Consider the following 18,398-nt stretch of genomic DNA (forward strand, 5'->3'; position numbering starts at 1 on the left):
GACCCGACCAGCTAGGTTTCTTGATCCACCCTCATTGGGTCGGCTTGACTTGACCAAGCAGATTGGTTGACCCGCCCTGGTTGGGGCCTAGTTTGGGCTCCCAACTCAGCCCTACCTGCTAGCTAACCTAGCCTTTCCAGAGGGGCACCCCCACATAGTAGCCCTTAACAGAATCTACTGCCCATTGATAACAACTTAGCAAACATTGGGGCTCCAGTATCTTATTTAGTTTTGGAGACACTTGCTATTATTTACCACAAAATGATCAATAGGGAGAATGAAAACATAACATCTTGTGGAGTTTTGTACTATCTTATGGACACACTACTTTCTACTTTTTCTTTCAGCTTATATATGTGCCATTTCATTGAATGGCTATATGAATTTAGTGAAAGCTTTCCTGTGTTTATCACAATTTGATGATATTGTAGACTGTAGTGGGCCCCACCAACCCACATGACGTGGCACATTTTTGCTACATCGTCAAGTATCTTATGGAGTTTCAGTTTTATACTAGAACAAGTTTAAGGAATCAATTCTACAGCTTTGATATGTGGGCCATAATTGACTTTGTAGTTGAGACAAACAAGCTTATGACTGATAAAAGAACCTGCACAGGTAACATATAAGGCAATTTATTCTCTAGTCCTAAACTCACTATTGCGACCTTGTTAGTATTATAAAGGTGTATAACAGCTGTCACTGCAAGTGGGAGGTTGGATTGCTTGTTTTGTTTGAGGGAGAGTTTATGCTGACCTTTGGCACAAGAGCAAGGGTAAGAAGTCGGCTCAAAGGGAAGTGGATTTCATGTAGTGCAGCTTGGGAGGGTGTCTAGAATAATCTTTGAGTTAGAAAGTGTCCTCTTTGTTTTTGACTTTGAAAGGCTGATTACAGGCACGAGCATCTGAGTCAAATTATCTGGAGCTGAGGTTCCGTCCAGAGGATCAATTTGCACATCCCATATTTGGGGAGCTTCATGGAATGTCAGGTCTACTTCTGCAACTCTCTCATGTGCAAGGAAAGGATCAAGCAAGTCAAGAATTGAGGGCTGAAGTTGTTGCAAAAGTGAACCAGTCGTATGACTTTGGTGGTCAGTGTTTCAACACCAGCTTTCTTCTGTATTTTATCTCTTCTTGTCACTTCAAAGCTTGATCTTACAGTGTGAATCAATTTGCATGTCTGCAGGTATAATGTAGTTGTATATGTGGGTGCTAACAATATCTGAATAAAAAGTTGATCACGTTTTGATTGTTTACAAAGCTTAAGAAATTGTGCATGGAGCAATTTACTTGCAGGAATGGCAGATTATCAATATGTAGCACCTTTTCATGCAAAGCTATCCCGGGAAAGGAAACGTAGACGCTTAGGTCATCTTCAAAGTGGTATTTTCTCATGGCTTGTGGTGCACTTAGCTTCTTGTTTTCCATGGATTTTCTAAGGAAACTTCTTTGTAGTTTTCTAACTGTTTTGGAAGGGGTACAAAGAAGGCACATGCAATTGCTTCCTTAAAAGATAAATCAGTAGTGTTATGGCAGCAAGATCACAAGGGGAGGAGGGGAGAGGAAGAGTGATTTTGGAGAGCAGAGTGTTGTAAAAAATTTAAACAAGAGGCATCATCTTCTATTAGAGACAAGAGAAATGCAAAGGTGGAGATGTGTGAGACAAGTGGTGATGGGTCTGTGAAGTAATGACCACATTGAAGATTTGTGTCGCAAGCAATATAGGCCATAATTGTATGCTATTATATTTTGAGGAGGTTCTGGGCTGGGTGTGAGTGAAATAGAGCGAGTTAGTTCCCCGTGGGATACTTTATAGTGCTTTCGAGTGTGGTTATATAGATACTCTACAGTTTATGACTGCTGACTTTGTATGGGTTCGTTAGTTATGCTGACTGGAATAATGTTTTCAGATCAAGGAGGCCGACTGCATATGGAGCAGGAGGAAATAATGATACTTCCACCACCCTTGTTCTCAGTGAAAGATATGCCTGAAGAACTTGTGTACGTTGCCGAAATCACATTAGATTGGGTGATCTAGATGGGATGTAAGCAGGAATGGAAAATGATGCACATATTGTAATTTTCAATGTGCATCTTTCATAATTTATGGTACATTGCATTCTGTTTTGAACAAATAATGCTTGCAAAATAATGCAAGCCTGAAAGAAAATCACTAAAGAATATATTGTGGAACAAAATGCAACAGCATGGGGATGTTCCCCTTTGGTGTAGAAGTACATGTTGGAAATGGAGGAAAGACTCACTCAATCCTCACACCCTCTGTGGAATAATCAGATCCGTCTCTCACACTCAATGATGCAGTGCACTAATGAAGACCCTCACTCAAAGACTGGAGAATAGACAGCAACTAAAGGAGAGAGAGATAGGGAGAACTCAGATCTAATTCTTCCACGAAATAATGGGCAAAACAAGCTCCAAAGTGAGCACTAAACAACCAGCAGGGAAGGTGGGCCAAAAGGCTGAGAACTCTGCTAGATAACTGCTGCTCCGCACTGCCTTGTAGGCTTCAGTGGCTGATGCAAGACTGAGGGGGGGAGGGGGCCTTATATGGGGGACCAGGTGGTTGGCTGGCCAACCACGTTGACCCCCTTGGGTAGGCCTATAAATACGACCTCCCAAGGCCTGGCTTTTCTCCTGGCTGCTGCATGTCTAGAGCCCATACAGCCCCCCGAATCATCTCCCCCTCACGGTCCAATGCCCCCGTGTCCTCATATGGGGGCTCACAGGTGGGGACATTGACCTCCAACACCCCCTCTCAATGATGCAACTGGGGGCCAATTCCCATACTCCGATTCCCGAATGAGGTAAATTTTTCTAATACTTAATTCCAGGGGATTTCAGAGCTGTCCATCTGTTCCCGCGGGAGTGCGATCATAATCTTCAGGCATACTTTTGAGCAATACTGCCATTGCATCCTCTGTAGTGATTGGAGAGTTGATAGAAGCAAGTTGAGTCATGAGACTCCGCATATAATTGACATGGGCAGCCAAAGGAGTGCCACTAGCCATCTTCAATTCAAAGAAAGAAATCTTAAGTGACAATTTTGAGATGTGAGAGCTAGCACCAAAAATAATGTCAAGCTTCTGCCAAGCTTCAGAAGGAGACTCTAAATCAGAAATGTGATGAATATAGTCATCTCCTAAGCCAAGAGCAATGATGCCATAGGCTTTCTCCTCTCTAGCAGGATCTCTTGCCGGATGTGTCGGAGCTGAGGATTCTCCAGCATTAGAGGCTGTTGAAGAAGTAGTTGAAGCAGGTTTGACAAGCCCCCAGAGGTTTTCCCTCATCAATGCAAACTTAATCTTCATCTGCCATGTGTGAAAGCCTTTACCATTGAACTTATCCATATTCAAGATGGTAGCCATGAGAGGGTCTAACCCAAAATGGGCAGTGGCTACTCTCTTACAAGGCTAGAAAGAGTTGAAGAGCTTCAAAATACAAGCGTTAGAATAGTAAAGGCTTGTAACCAAATTCCATACTACAAAACATAATGGAAATGATGCTTTCACTTGCATGCTTCATAGAGGTGGCTAAATGAAAGCATTCCAAGCAAATCCAGGTGTAGCAACTTAAAGCAAAGCTGTAGCCATAGTTGTACTGAAGCTATTCAACACTTTAAAACATCAGAAATGCTAAAGTAGCATCTAATGTAGCATCAAACTCACAATATTGTGAAAACTGTCCAAAACAGAGACCAGAACTTGGAGGGTGCAATTCTCACAGCTCATAGCTCTATTCAAGGGGACTTTTATGTAGGAAGAAGGGCCTTATACCAGAGAAGGGCTACCAGCAAGGAGAGGCGAAATGCCGCGTCACGTCGCCATAGCCAGCAGCTTGAAAGTCGACTGGTTTTTTTGCTGTTTCTCCCTCCCTGGTGGACCATTTCCCTTCAGATCTGGACAGGAGCTAGCTCATACTGTTGTGCAAGCTTGGCTCAGAGGAATTTTGGAATGGCTGCTCCAGCAAGTCGCATTGCAAGAAAAGGCGTCAGGGAGTGTGAGTGTTGGCATTTCACATTCAATCGAAATTTCACCAAAAGCTTGTAGCTGGAAGTTCGCCCATACAAGAGGAGTTTGCAGCTCAGAGGGTTTGGGCAATGGTCGTTTGTAGGCAGAGAACAGAGCTCTCAAAGATTTTGGGAAGAAGGAGGAAAATGGAGAAGATGAAGAAACTTGTAGTTTATGCTAGAGATAGCATCTAATGCTAGGCTAGGCTAGATCCAGAACCTAAAGCTCTGATACCATTTGTAGGATCCCGTAGGATAGAATAGATGCATCTTGCAAGAGGTGTGAGAGCACAATGAAATCTCTATATTGATTGTGAGAGAGAAGACTCTCTTTTATAGAAAGGGGGAGAAGGTAATACCTTCCCTACATAGTGGCAATCAGTCCCTACATGAGTGGGAATCAATCCCTACATCAGTGGGATTCCCTTTGTCTTACATCATCACTTAGGTCACACACTAGACACATCATAGCACTTGATGTGCCTTTACAACACACACAAACACACATGTGACTCCCCTAGATGCACACATGCACCATAGAGCAAGCCCTTGATCATACTTACCTCAACATGCCTCTCTCTTCTTGGACTCTTCAGCCTTCTCCACTTCTTTAATGGTTAACTTGGGTGGGGGTACAGTGGGAACTTTCCAGATCTCTTCTTGGGTGGGAGTATAGTGGGAACTTTCTGGCTTGGGCTCTGTCTCCTTAAAGACCATGTCCCTGTTGATGAGTATCTGTTGCTGCATCGGGTCAAAGAGGCGGTATGCCTTGGATTCTTCACTTTACCCAACGAAGACTCCTACTCCTAGAATCCAACTTTGTCCTTTTGTCCTTGTGCACATGTACGAAGGCGTTAGAAATGAAAATCCTGAAATGAGAAATGGTCGGTTTCTTACCATAGTATGCTTCATAGGGAGTCATGTCTTCAACGGCCTTAGTCATGGTCTTGTTGAGGATGTGAACAGTAGTGTTCACGGCTTTACCTCCTTCAATGGCCTTGGACTGGAGGAGCTTCGAGCGGCTACACGAGGATGATCCGATGTAAGCCCTCAGTTCCACATGAGATAGTACAGGTAGAGTTCGCCATGACACCTCTCCAGGTTGATGCCATCTTTCAGACAGTGACTTTCATCCACAGGGTGTGGGACTTACCTCATTGGAGACTTCCGAGATTAGCCCTAGAGTCATCCAGACGACTCGCAGAGAGTGGGGCAGACACATGGTATGCACGCATATCTACATGGCTTGCCAGGGACGGTATCCAGATAGACATGCTTCCCCCCTTTCAGTACAGCATGGATGCACCTCCTAAGTCGATCCCGCGAGATGAGATCAACCGTATCATACGGTTAGACCTCCTCCAGCTTCACATATCCCGGACTTGGGGAGAGGACCAGGAGCTCCCCACCAAGACCTAGTTTTATCGCGACCACTTCCTGAGATTATCAAAGGAGGGATTCATCATGAGACCCTAGTATCTCGAGGATAGAGGAGTATCCCATGCACTGAGGATTGCCATTGGTCAGATGCTGGTTTCATCCCACCAGCTAAGGATCGAGGCAGGGAGAGCAGCGGGTATACCCAGAGAGCAGTGGGTCTGCACGCTATGTACGCTGGGGCGGTTGAGACAGAGGAGCATTTTCTTTGTGTTTGCCCAGCCTACTACGAGATTCGGGGATGCTACCACTGTCTCTACTTAGAGGGGAGTGGCTTTGGTCCTTTATCACGATTGATATATTTCCATGATCAGGTTTGTATCAGGCTTTATGTGATGGAGATGTGGCGACACAAGGAAACGCTTCTACGACAGATCAGAGAGTAGCAGGGGATGGTCATACCACTACAGGGCATGGAGGATGACCGGGCACAGTGACGTCACAGACTTCTATACATTTGAGTCAGCCCCAGGACACAGTGGAGTGGAGGAGGAGGAGGAGCTAGCTGATATGAGAGCAATCTGGATGAGCAGCCGGCACAATACCACCGAGAGAGGTGCGTAGAGGCCACACGTGCGACAGAGAGCCCCGAGAGTACACTCTATTGAGGTCCGACCTATCACAGCTTTCCTCAGGGGAGACCGACAGAGACGAGGGGTCACCCTAGACATAGTTCAGAGAGTCCAGAGAGCGAGGAGACGGCGTCCCCCACCAGCGTGAGACAGCTCGACAGACGCAGATACGAGACATCTTCACAGCCCACCAGAGAGCCATCACTCTACCAGGCTTCAGTTTCGTCCCAGTGCCTGGATAGATTGATTGATATGGCCCATTCTGCAGTTGTAGTTGACTTTTTTTCTATGATTATGATTCTGTTAGCATAGATTAGTACTCAGCAAGGGTCCTAGCGTATCCTTTGCTTCAGTCCACTGAGGCTTGTATGAGTTCGCTTTTCTATGTACTTTGTCCCATAGGCCCGTGAGGCCTCCTGTGGACGATAATATATCTTTCTTTCTTTCTTTCTCAACATGGTCAAACTCATCTTTGTGACTGTTTGGTGCTTCTGTTCAACAACCCCGTTTTGCTGAGATGTGTGGGATGTGGTAAGCTGATGTTCAATTACATGCTTGTAGCAGGAAGTATTGAACTCGGTGGAGTGACACCCGCCCCCCGCCCCCCCCCTCGTCCCCCCGTTTCGACCTTCCATTCTTTGAATTCTCGAAAGCTTGAGATTTCTTGGCTAGGCAGTAAACCCAAGTCATATGATTGAAAGTATCGATCAATAGTAGAGAGTAGCACAAACCTGTGAATGAGTTCCTTGACATGGGCCCACATATGTCGGAATGAACCGACTCTAGCGGTCCCTTGGTCCATGATGTGCCGCCTCTGGGAATGTCTCCTGGTGTTGCTTGCCCTCCAAGCAAGCTTTACAGACTTTATCAATGCCTGCGATTGGTGGAAGTCCATCCACCATGCTTGACATCTGCATCTCTGTGAGTTTGCCATAGTTGACATGTCCAAACCTCTCATGCCACAACTTTGAGCATCCATGGTCCCATGTACTATTAATGCATTGAGCTAGTATAATCCATTCTCCTGGACTCCTTGAGCCACCACCTGTCCAGTCTCCTCGGATCTGACAGTGACCTGCTAATCTTTGAACAATATCGACATCTTGTGCTTGTCCATCTGACTCACTGAGTGCAAATTTTGCAAAGATTAGGCACATAAAGTGCGTCGGAAATTACCTTTTCATCCCCCGAGGTTGTGATGAATGTATGCTACCTATACCCTTCATAGGGCATGCCTGGCTGTCCCCCACCGTCACCTTTGAATCAGGATGAGCACCTTCCATAGTTTTGAACCACTCTCTTTTATGATCCATGTTGTCAAGCAGGTGGACATGAGCACATCTTTGCCACCGCGGTTGGTGCACTTTCAGATGCTGCTAATCAAGTGGCAGCAGTCAGGGATTTGTATCCGAGGGGGATTGCGTAAGATAAGTATACCTAGATTGGAATGCTAGTATTTGGCATTATGAAAAGATATGATCCATGTGGCCAAGTAGTTGGACATGAGCATAACATTGCCACCGTGGTCCGTGGACTTTCAAATGCTGCTAATCAGGTGCCTGCGGTTAGGGGCCTTGTTGTAGTGTGAGAGCAGCGGTAGGGTGGTTACTGTGTGTCACCAAGTTGTATGCAACTGGCCTTCAGTTTCCTAAAGGGCAGTAGACCATAACTTGCATTGCATATTCATTATTCACAGCCACATTGCATCATTTCCAACCACTTAACTTTAAACAATACCACTTAGAAACAACTGGAGAAATAACTGGATGGAGGCTAGAGTGCCCCTGCTCAATAAAACCAAGTACAAGACACCACACTGGCTTCAAACACTTGGCGCCCCTTCCGGTATTTATTTATTTCTTTAGGAATGAAATTGGTACATACAACCAGGGCTCACCCTTGTGCTCTGCCCCACGGGCAATTCCATTGTCCAAGCCAAACCTTGGCTATAACTTGCATTCCATCCTAGTGCACACACTAGTACCCAAGTGCCAAGGCAAAGCTAAGGCATTCACCATTTGTCCATGACCAACTGTAAAGGTATCCAAGCATTCCACAAAGACTGTAACCAACTGTCAATGACCAGTCATCCATACACTTCCCAAAATGCTCAAGCAGCCTCAAGGTTTCCAAAATGCAATACACTGCCCCTCTGGCACTCTCCCAGGCACACCTTCTATAATTGGGTGTCTGCTTAAGCCTGTAAGGTCCAAAGAAAGCTCCAAACAACAGATGGAGCAACAACAAGCTTCCAAAAATCACCAAATGCAATCACATGAAAGGGATAGCGACAAGAGAACTCAAACCAGCTTCAACAGACTTCAATCCAGCTCCGAAACACCAACAAATCCAATGTGGAGGCTAGCAGGAGGAACTGGCAGCTAGGAGAGGGGAAGGAAGGGAGAAAGGAAAGCTGGGAGCTGAGAAATGTGAGAAGAGCAAGGCTCACGGGTGCAGAGGCTTGAGCGAGAAGGGCTAAACTTCCATGTCAGAATCCACCTGCAGACTGGAATTGACGCGTGCAGCTTCAAATGACGGCCCTGCTTCGGAATGAGTGCTTCAGAAAGCATGCAGCAGCAAATCAGCGATTTAAAACACCTCCGGATGTGGGCAGCAGCCTCGAGGTACGTCTAGTTGTCTCAGGAGGTGAGCAAGCAGCAAACCAGTGTCAAACCAGGCCCATACAACAGCCTAGGGACCTTGAAATCTGTGTAGAGTTGTCCGTACAGCAGGAAAAACAGCCCGTACTGCAATTATGAGCCTTGGAAAACGTGCCAACTGATCCGTACAGCAGCACCAATGGCCCGTACAGTCCGTATGGGGCCCTTTAATGAAGCGCCTGCAGTCCGTACAGCCGTACGGACTGCCTCGAAATGTGTGGAACTCCAAGAAAAGCGAGCAGTGGAGCTTTGGAAAATGTGCCTAGCCTTTTGACCTTTAAAAATCTAGGAAGAACATCCCGTAACGTTGAGGAGAGGAGTAAGGAAAGGAGAGGTGGTAGGTAGTGCATGAGGGAATGCCACGTGGCCCCCTCATTAAAGCTCTAACCCTTGCAAACCAATGGAACATTGGTTTGCCCCTCACATTAAAATCCTAACCCCCCACGTGGCCCCCTCATTAAAGCTCTAACCCTTGCAAACCAATGGAACATTGGTTTGCCCCTCACATTAAAATCCTAACCCCTTCTAACCCATGAAACATTGGTTTCCTTGGGCCTAACTTTAAGACCCCTCTAAACCTTGCCTTGCCCCTAGCAAGTAGGCCTAGTGTGTGAACCTAGGGACTTCTGGGAAGTGTCGCTTCCCTTGGGCCAGCCCCCTAAGCCAAAGTTAGTCACGGTTCATAACTTCACGTCCCCGTGACATTGTAAATACTCCATGTAAATGTTAAGTTGACCTTTTATTTGACCATGGTCAAAGAGTTCTTTCTTATGGTCAAAGAGTTATTTTATTTGGTCAAAGCATTGACTTCAGTCAAGGAGGCTTGGTTTCGACCAAGGAGGGTTGAATTTAGTAAACCGAGATAATCCGACCTCCCCAAAAAGAGTAAGAGACCTTGCCTTGACGGTAAGAAGAAGAAGAAGAAAAGTAAGAAGTCTCTCCCGTCCAGTCCATCCTCTTCCTCTAGTTCCATTTCTTCATCCCGTTCTTCTTCTTCAGTTCCTCTTCTTCCTCCAGCTTCTTCATCCTCTTCTTCTAGCTCACCAGCTCCCAAGTCTAGAAAGGAGACTGACAAGCAGAAACAAGCTGCAGCAAAGGCCTTCGAATCTTGAGAATTTAAGGTGGTAAGTCTGTGAAGTTTGTCCCTTATAATGGCTAGTACGGTCATATAGAAACTCTATGCAGTTCATCAGGCACTTTGATGCTGCCTTTGGTTCAGAGAATTTCTATGAGTCATCGAAATTGAGTATGGTTATCTTGCATCTCATAGGAACAGCCAGTGCATGGTGGAGTGCACAAACTACTGATGGCTCAGCCCAAAGGATTGGAATGGTTTTCAGAAAACATTTTATAAATAGTTTATGCCGTGGAAAAGACCTCTCTTGAGCTCGTTGCTCGTCCTCCTCGCTCCCCTCTCCCCCTCTGTCCCTCCTCTCCAGCCCTTCCTTCGCCTACAGCTCTCTCCCCCCCTCCTTGTCCTCTTTGGTGCCCTCTCGTGCCCCCCTTGCAATTCACTGCTCAAAAGAAGGGGCCGACCCTGTTTTTGGGGCCCGTGAGCAGCCTGCAACGCCGCTAGGGTCTGGCGTCTTCCCCGCCTAGCCTTTCGTGACCAAGAGGGCCTCAGCCCCCTCATCTCCTAAGGGAGGCTGGCCAGCAGCTGCCCCCGTTGATTCATGCTGCCCGTGGGCAAGCGGGTCGTGGGTTGGGCCTCCCACGGTGCTGGAGCGCTCTAAGCGGCCCCTCCCAGGTGTTTTCGGACGACTCCTCTAGCTCCTTTGCTTTGGAACCCCTCCTGGCAGTTTTTTTGGGAGGCGGTGATCTTCCCAACGCTCTAAAGACTCCCTCCTTCGAGGCGCTTTGAGGTCCCTTCAGTTTTTTGTTGCTGTTCCTTTTGGAGCAGCCCACAATCGGTCTTTGGCTGGCTGTGTTTTTGTTTGTTTTCGGAGGTTTTTGACAGTGGTTGGTGCCTTCACTCCCCCCTGCTCGAAGCTCTCTTGGTTGATCCTTTCAGCCCCTTTTTTGGGGTCCTTCACGAGGGTCTACCCTCTCCCAGCCCACCCCTTTTTCCCTTTCCATCCTCTTGTAGCGCATCATTGTGTTTTCTCCAGAAGAATACATCTTGGTGGCGGCTGTTGGTTTGGCCAGAGGGGCTCACATGGCAGCACCCTCGATTCTCCAAGCCGTTAAGGTTCTTCTCCCTCCAAAGGACAAACACTAGGTGAAGAAAGCTGTACAATCACTTTTGGACATGGCAGTGGCAGGCAGGATATTTGGCCTCATGCTAACTAGGAGCCAGGTTTGTGATTGGATCCAGGCGAGCTTAGCATTTGATGGGGACCACATTCAGGAGGTTACCATATGGAAGAGGGTCTTTCCTTCTCCATCTGAGTTTCCCCGACACCACCCGAGCCCGATTCTTTTGGGCCCTCATCTTGTTTACCTTATCCCTTGGTGCCATGGTTTCATGGTTGATGATATGGAGTCTACCCATCATGTATCTTGCTTCCCTATGACACTCCGATTCTCGGGACTCCCCAAGGAGTATGGGTCTATTCTCCACTCCATTGGGGGAGCCTTTGGCACGGTGTTGGAGCCGCCTCCATTGAGGGCCGCTACAATGGTTGCAGATGATGGGGTCCCCAAGCTCAGGTTGATTGTGGAGTGTTTGGAGTCTGACTCTCCCGAAGGAGATCCTTCTAGAGACACTGGAGATTTTAGGTTTTCCGGGGCAATGCGGCCTTGATAGCTCCTGCTCTAGCCCCCCCTTCCCCCCTGCAGCCTCCCCCCCCCCCCCCCCTTCTCCTTCCCCCCTCCGCAGCCTCCTTTCCCCCCTCTTGCTGCGGTCACCCTCACCACCCGCCTTTGAGTTGTCAGCTCTCCTTCTCCCCCCGTTCCCCTTCCCGCTGAGGCAGGGACAACGGTTTCTTCCTCATCTCCTCGTCCCCCTTGCCCTAGACCCAAAGCCTTAGGGATAGATTGATATGATTAGTCAAACTTTCGATGCAAGATTGCAGATGTTTTTGGATGAAATGAATAAACAGCTTACCTCTGGAATTTGGCAATTGCACTTATGGATTAGCATTCAAATGTGAGGATGGTGAATGGCAAGGTGGCAAAAGGATTAAAAAGACTTACCTCTTAAATTTGGTAATCAGAAGGGACTAGTTGGGAGAATCCACATAATACTAGCGGAAGAGGACGAGGTAGTAGAGGAACCCATTATCAGGGCAATTGTTTCTTGATGGTTGATCAAGAAAATTTAACAATGAGGGTGTATCTCTAATACTTCTAGAAAATATGAGTTTAGTAGGTAGAGTATGAATTTGATTTTGTAATGTGGACATGAGAGTCGGGCAGACCCCCCTCTTCTTAGGTTGTGGCCCCCTTGACATAGTCTCAGTCTTTTGCTCCTTTGCAGGACCCAACCTCGTCACAGAAGGCCTCTCTAGGAAACTCATCTCAGATTTTAGGCCCTATGCCTCGCCCTAGGAAGTCTTTACGTGGGGATTTTTGGAGGATTGGTCCCTGGAACTACTTGGAGATACCCGATGCATACCCCCTAGCTTTGGAGATGACGGTTATGATTTTGTAGCCCTGCAAAGGGGACTCGACAGTTCTTTGCACTCGCCCCTTCTGGGGGTTCGATTTTGCCTCAATGGGGAAGGAAAGGTGGCTCGCTGCCTTGTTCGATTGAATGACGTAGGATCATATTTATAGCATGATGGAGGAGTGGATGGGCCCGTAGGGGATGGATAATTGGCTCAACCATGGCAACTCGGCTACTTTTCAGCTAGGTTTCCCCCCTAAGAGACTTGGCATAACCTATGCCACCACGGACGTCATTCGCCTTGGACTGGAGAGACTTGGCATAAGCTATGCCATGGGTGTCATTCGTCTTGGACCGGAGATACATTACTCATAGGTTATGCATTGGTATCTACACCAGCGTGCAACCAAACTGGGGATCGAAGTGTCCTTCATGATGTAGTGGGCCCTCAAGATTGGCGTGGAACCTGTTATATCTTTGATTTGGAGACTCACGGATGCGAACGACTACTCATCCAAACCCCCCTTAAATTCTCAGAAATCAGATATAGCCACGCAAGCTCCTTCTCACACGAGAGCTCTGTTTCCTCAAGTCCGTTCTCCATGAGCTGAACACTCCTGGACTCCACGACAGCAGCCACAGTACCTAATTCTTCCCCAGGAGCTTCAAAGGGCAATGATGGGGAGATCGGTGGATTTCCTTATGATTCAAGAGCATATCTTTTCAGCAGTAGACATTTGCCAGCGCCATCATCTTTTTCCAGGGAGAGGCCCAGAGGTGTGGTCTTCCACAGTAGGCAGGAGTAGGGGAGTCTGCATCTCGGCTTCATAGGCGTGTCAATGGACATTTTTGGCAAGGGAGAGCTGATCACAAGTAAGGCAGTTTGGATGGTGATCGGACTCAAGGATAGGCATTTTGAATGTCTTTGCTCCGGTGTGTAGACAACAACGCCCGGCCTTTTGGAGGCAGTTGACGGAGTGTCTTCGAGATGTAGATTCTTGGATTGTTGGAGGTGACTTCAAATATCTAGAGCATGTGTAAGACAAGCAGGGAGGTGCATCATTTGCAAAGATGCTGACGGCAAAGAGGAGCACCTGGGAGCAGTCCAATTCGGCATGGTCATCATGAGCCTTTGAGGGCTTTTGCCATTTTATTATGTGATGTAGACATGACCCTAATATCAAAAGGATGACCCTAGAAGTGGCCAACAAACGTTTTGTTCCAGCCACATTGTCTAGGCTGCCTCATTAGATAGTTAGAGGAATTAGATTAGTTTCACCAGTACCCAGGATGTCCAAGGAGGATACACATTTGCCCTTCGTTTCACTAGTGTCAAGGAGGATCCACATCTTGCCCTTAAGTCATCTGCAAGATTCAGATAGAGCCCGATAGCTGACTCAGGAAGGGGCGACTTCTGCAGGACTTTTTGTGACGGAGGGATTTTCTCACCAGGAGGAGCATGTAATACGTCAAGAGTAGATGCAAGCTATAAAGAAGAAGACACAATTGTTCTAGAACTAGGGTGCAATCATTTGAAGGCTATTAGCTCATTTGCATACTTAAGGACCAAATGTCCATCTTCAACATGATTAGAAATAGATCCTTCACCAAAGATCTCCCACAGTAAATATCGCACATTTGACCTTGTGCTAATGCGGCTCAAATTCATGTGAACCACTACTAGATTCATGGCGAAGATACGGGAAGTTCTATAGCTCTTATAGAGCTTTCCGTTTTTTCTAGATCCATCACCATCCTTTAGAATGTCCTTGTATCGCACTACCTTCTTTATACATTCTCATCATTGAGGCTCTCAATATTCCAGCACATTGCTACCCTTACTCAAGCTAACCCAACAAGGTTTGCCCATGATCAATTGCACGTCATAACCAAACTAGTGTGGATCAAGACTCTTTAGGATGAATCTTGATTCAAGATAACCCTCCATGACCACAAAGATTGAATACAAGGCTAGCCCATCATCAATTGTGCATCATAACCATAATGGTGCAGTTCATGACTCTTGGATGAATTTGGACTGCGGAACTTTTGGCCTTTAGGAAATCTCTCATAGGGCCTAACACCTTTGTACTAGCATGAGGACAAGAGAACCATTGCGTAGGAATCATGCTTCATATATTTTTGGAATAAAAGAGGCTTGTTCAAGGGATTTAAAACTAAATTCCTCTTGGGATCTGTATTCTAATGGACATTGGTATCATTATTTTGACTTAAGCATGAGAAGGTACATGCTCATTCTACCATGAAGGTCAGGGATGGAGTAACCTCTAGTGTGTTTTTCCGTTTTTTTTTTGTATTTTCTGATGCTCTTATCTTAGTTTATGGAGGATTTTTGAGGTTTAATGTCAAACCTTCTATGTATAATTGTTTCGATTAATGTGCTTGTGGAAATAGAATGCCTTCATTGTGACATAGATGTAGAGTACAATTCATTTTTTTAAGGTCATTAACTTAAAAAGTTATATTTGAGACAGTTCATAGGAATACTACAATCTTTGTCTGCAGAAACAAAATAGTTGGAAAACGTATCTCTATTTTTGTGTTACAGAATTCGTGTTTTGGTTCTTGGTCAGCTTATTTTGTCACACATGGGCAGGTTACGACCATCAGAAGTCTCAAGAGCATCTCAAAGGCAGGCATTGCTTGTTGAACAACCTTGGGAGGTACCATCTTGAGCATGGAAGGCCAGTCATTTTCTTTTGTGTAACAATAAAGGATGACAGCTTTAGAAATATTACCAAAATTTGAAGGAGTCACATTTAAGATTTGAAAAATATAGTTTTCCCATGGCGAGAGAATCCTCCTTTTGAGGGTTGACTAACAAGAAGAGATATCATCTTTCTTAAGAAAATTGAAGGACTTTTCAAATCCTTGCTGCACATTTATTTCGTGTAATTCTAAATAATGTGACTTTATCTCTGTAAAATCATTATACAATCTATCTTACAAATTGAAAATGGCTTTGTCTAAGAGTTCTATTATATCCAGACGAGACTAGGACCAAGCTAACATTTCAATTGCAATTCCCTTCACACTAAAAATCAAGAGTTAGAACTGCATTTTTTCACTAATGACAGGAACTTGGAGGTTTATCTGTAAAAGTTGGGGTTTTCAAGCAAGAACCAGAAATTTGCTCATTTGAAGTGAGGGTGAAAGCTATATATACACAATGATGTTGAGATATTCTTATGAAAGCTTGAGTTTGATTGTAGCTTGAAACGGCAGGGCTTCATTGAGTGATATTTCCCTCACTGCAATGGGGGCACAAATTTCAAGGTTTGGGCTTTCAAATTAAGTATCAAAACTGGGTAATCAGTGTTAATAAGCCAACTAGGTAAAATTTAGTAGTTCATGAATCACTGGTCAATGATGTAGAGGTGGCAAAAATGTATCTTCAAGAATGTCGGAGGCAGGTCAGTTTTTTTGAAAGCGTCTTTCTTGGAGTTTCATTTGTCAATATCTGCTATTTTTCCTATTGATTGAAGTAGTTTTAGCAAGACCTAGTGAAAAGGTTGTGTTGTGAAGGTCAATAGAGGAAAAAAATGTTGTGGTATAATGTGCCAGCTGAAAGTGCAAGGGAGTCAAGGACTGGAGAATGCAAGACACAGTAGTGTGTGTTCCATAATGAACCAATAACAATTGAAACTACAAGAGAGAGTTGGGTCATCTAGGAAACCTAACCTGCATTGCCTTACCATTGTCAATGTGCCTCCAATTCACCCTCAATGGCATGGCTAAAGTACTATGGAAACGTCTCAAGAGTACCTAGTGTACCTGAATAACCATGATTGCACGAATTCATCTGAAAGGGATGTGGTAGCTTATGGGAGTAAGCTTATGAAAGTATGTACAAATAATTTTACCACCCCCTTGATACTTTTTTATATTGCTTATCCCCAAGCCTTCTCAAAATGAACAAACAGGCTTTTGATATGTGGAATTAAACTTTAGTTTTTCCATGCTATGATCTTGTCCTCACGACAATTATTTTCACGTTATCCTCTCTCAATTCCAATAGATTTGCTGAGGTGAGGATTTGAATTGGGGTCTTTAAATGTTTCAAGATATTTTCTTTCTCAAGAAACATGAATTTTCTTCTTTAAGGTCAGTCATTAGTAAACAAGGAAGGAATTGATGCGTCTGACCAATCGGAATGGACAGTTGGCTGCTAAGCAACCTAGCTCACTATCTAAAGTATCCCAAAAATAGGTGCCAACAACCAGGGTGGAAGGGCTTACAAGTAGTGGATCCCTCGTGTTAGAAAGGTCACCGACCCGCTTGTGAGCCTCCATATGAGGAGGACATAGGGTACAATGAACCTGGTGTTGGAGATATTATAGCCAAAGAGTGTGGTGATGTGATGTGTTAGTGTGTAGTACTAGGTGATCTAGTACTAGTTCATGTGTGAGTGCCACGTGTCATTATGGGACTTATCCCATATGCACTAGGTGCTAGTGTGTGAGTGAGTAGCCTATATAAGGCTTGTACTTCTCATGATTGTGAATAAGATAGCCTTTCATTATGTTTTCATTCATGTATCATTTCCTCACACCCTAACCTTCTCTCCCTGTCTCTCCACCATGTTTCTAACATGGTATCAGAGCAGGTCAATCCTGCCATAGCTGCCACGTCATCCTAGACCTAACCCTAATCTGAAACCCTAATTTTGCTCAAACCTTTCTTCCTGCAGCCGCCTCAACCCTACACATTTTTGCCTCAGATTCAGCCTTGTTTTTATCTCCTTGCAGCTGCTTTCTACTCTTTTAGGGTTTCTGCATAGCTGCGATCTGTGCTGCCCATTTCGCCTCTGTTTTGCAGCCCGTTTTCTCTCCTTTCTGCACGCGTAGCCTCTCCATTGCCTCCCCTTCATAGCCCCCTCTGTTCAGGTCTGTTAGGAGCAGCATGTGCGAAAATTCGAGCCATTTCAGAGCATCTTCATCCTCGTTTTTAGGGTTTCCAGGCCGCTGCAGCAGAGTAGCCCATCCACGCGCATTGGTTGCAGATTTTCGACCTATTTGGAGGCATTTTCGAGCCCCTGCTTGCATTTTCAAGGTGTTCTAGGGTTGCTGTTGCAGAAGCGCCTACAACAGAAGCATTTTTGAGCAGTTCTTTGGCCTCCAACACATCTACATCAGCCGTTTTTGGCATCAGAGACCTGCTACAGCATTCGGAGCTGTTCTAGGGGGCCACCTTTCACATCGTTGACCTGTTTTTGAACTTCAGAGTGTCCTGGTGAGCCGTTTTTAGGGTTTCAGGCCTACAACAACACCTTGGGCAGTTATCATGCCCACAAGTGCTCACCTCGTGGTTTATTTCTGCTTTTCAGGGCATATACCTACTGCTTTCTGATTTGGGTTCACATTTGGAGCACCACTAGGCCTCTATTTTTGTGCTCTTGCATACGTGGAGCCTCCAAGGTCATCTACTAGCTGCTGGCCACGCTTATTCATGCCTTTCTTCAACTGCCTTGCATTTGTGAAGGCTGCTGATCTATTTCAAAGCCCTAGACCAGCCTCTTCATTTGCTGGTTATCCATTTCAGCCTACTGGTTTTGTTACCTCAGTTTGATACTATGGAGCCTCGTCCTCATGGTGAAGACTCATCAGCACCACTCTCAGCTAGTGATGAGCAGAATGACAAAGCAATGGCGTTTATTAGTGTGAAGTTGGCTAACAAACTACTTCATCAACTTGACCTCACTACTTCAGCCAAGGAGAACCTGGACAAGCTCAAGAATATTTATGCTACATCTACTGGACCTGAGCAGGAAGCTTCATCTACTGTGTTGCATGATCTATTCCTCTCTGAGGAGGAAGATGATGCTTAGTTCTATGTGTGTTTGTGTTGAGTCAAATAACGGTTCTCAGCCTTGAGTTGTCCCTCTAAATTGAACGTATTTGGAGTCAATAAGAGGTACTCTGCCCTGGGTTGTTCCACACAAATGAATGTATTGCCTTTTACATTGGCTGATGGTATTGACCACCCAGTTCAGAGTAAGGGGGGATGACGAGTGATGGTTTGCCCTTGCCGGTCGCAAGCTGACTGAGAAGTCACTATCACATGGGAGGTGTTGGATAGTTGGACTTGCTCTTTGCAGTATTGCGGTGGAGGGCGGATCGGTCTACTCTTTGCGTA

At 45.6% G+C, this 18,398-nt stretch overlaps 1 protein-coding gene across 1 annotated transcript in view; it reads left to right on the plus strand.

Moving 5' to 3' along the window:
- Nucleotides 1-18,398, plus strand: part of LOC147886282 (transcription factor tau subunit sfc1-like) — a 92,700-nt gene that overhangs the window by 16,054 nt on the left and 58,248 nt on the right. The window contains exons 4-7 of the mRNA XM_087395082.1: nt 895-1,090; nt 1,296-1,382; nt 1,910-2,000; nt 14,860-14,926. Coding sequence (XP_087251208.1) covers nt 895-1,090; nt 1,296-1,382; nt 1,910-2,000; nt 14,860-14,926 — 441 coding nt within the window. The remainder of the gene's footprint in view (nt 1-894; nt 1,091-1,295; nt 1,383-1,909; nt 2,001-14,859; nt 14,927-18,398) is intronic.

The sequence above is a fragment of the Dipteris shenzhenensis genome, chromosome 24 (assembly GCF_047967505.1).
Source record: "Dipteris shenzhenensis isolate YYH24624 ecotype China chromosome 24, Dip_SZ_1.0, whole genome shotgun sequence".
Lineage (NCBI taxonomy): Eukaryota > Viridiplantae > Streptophyta > Polypodiopsida > Gleicheniales > Dipteridaceae > Dipteris > Dipteris shenzhenensis.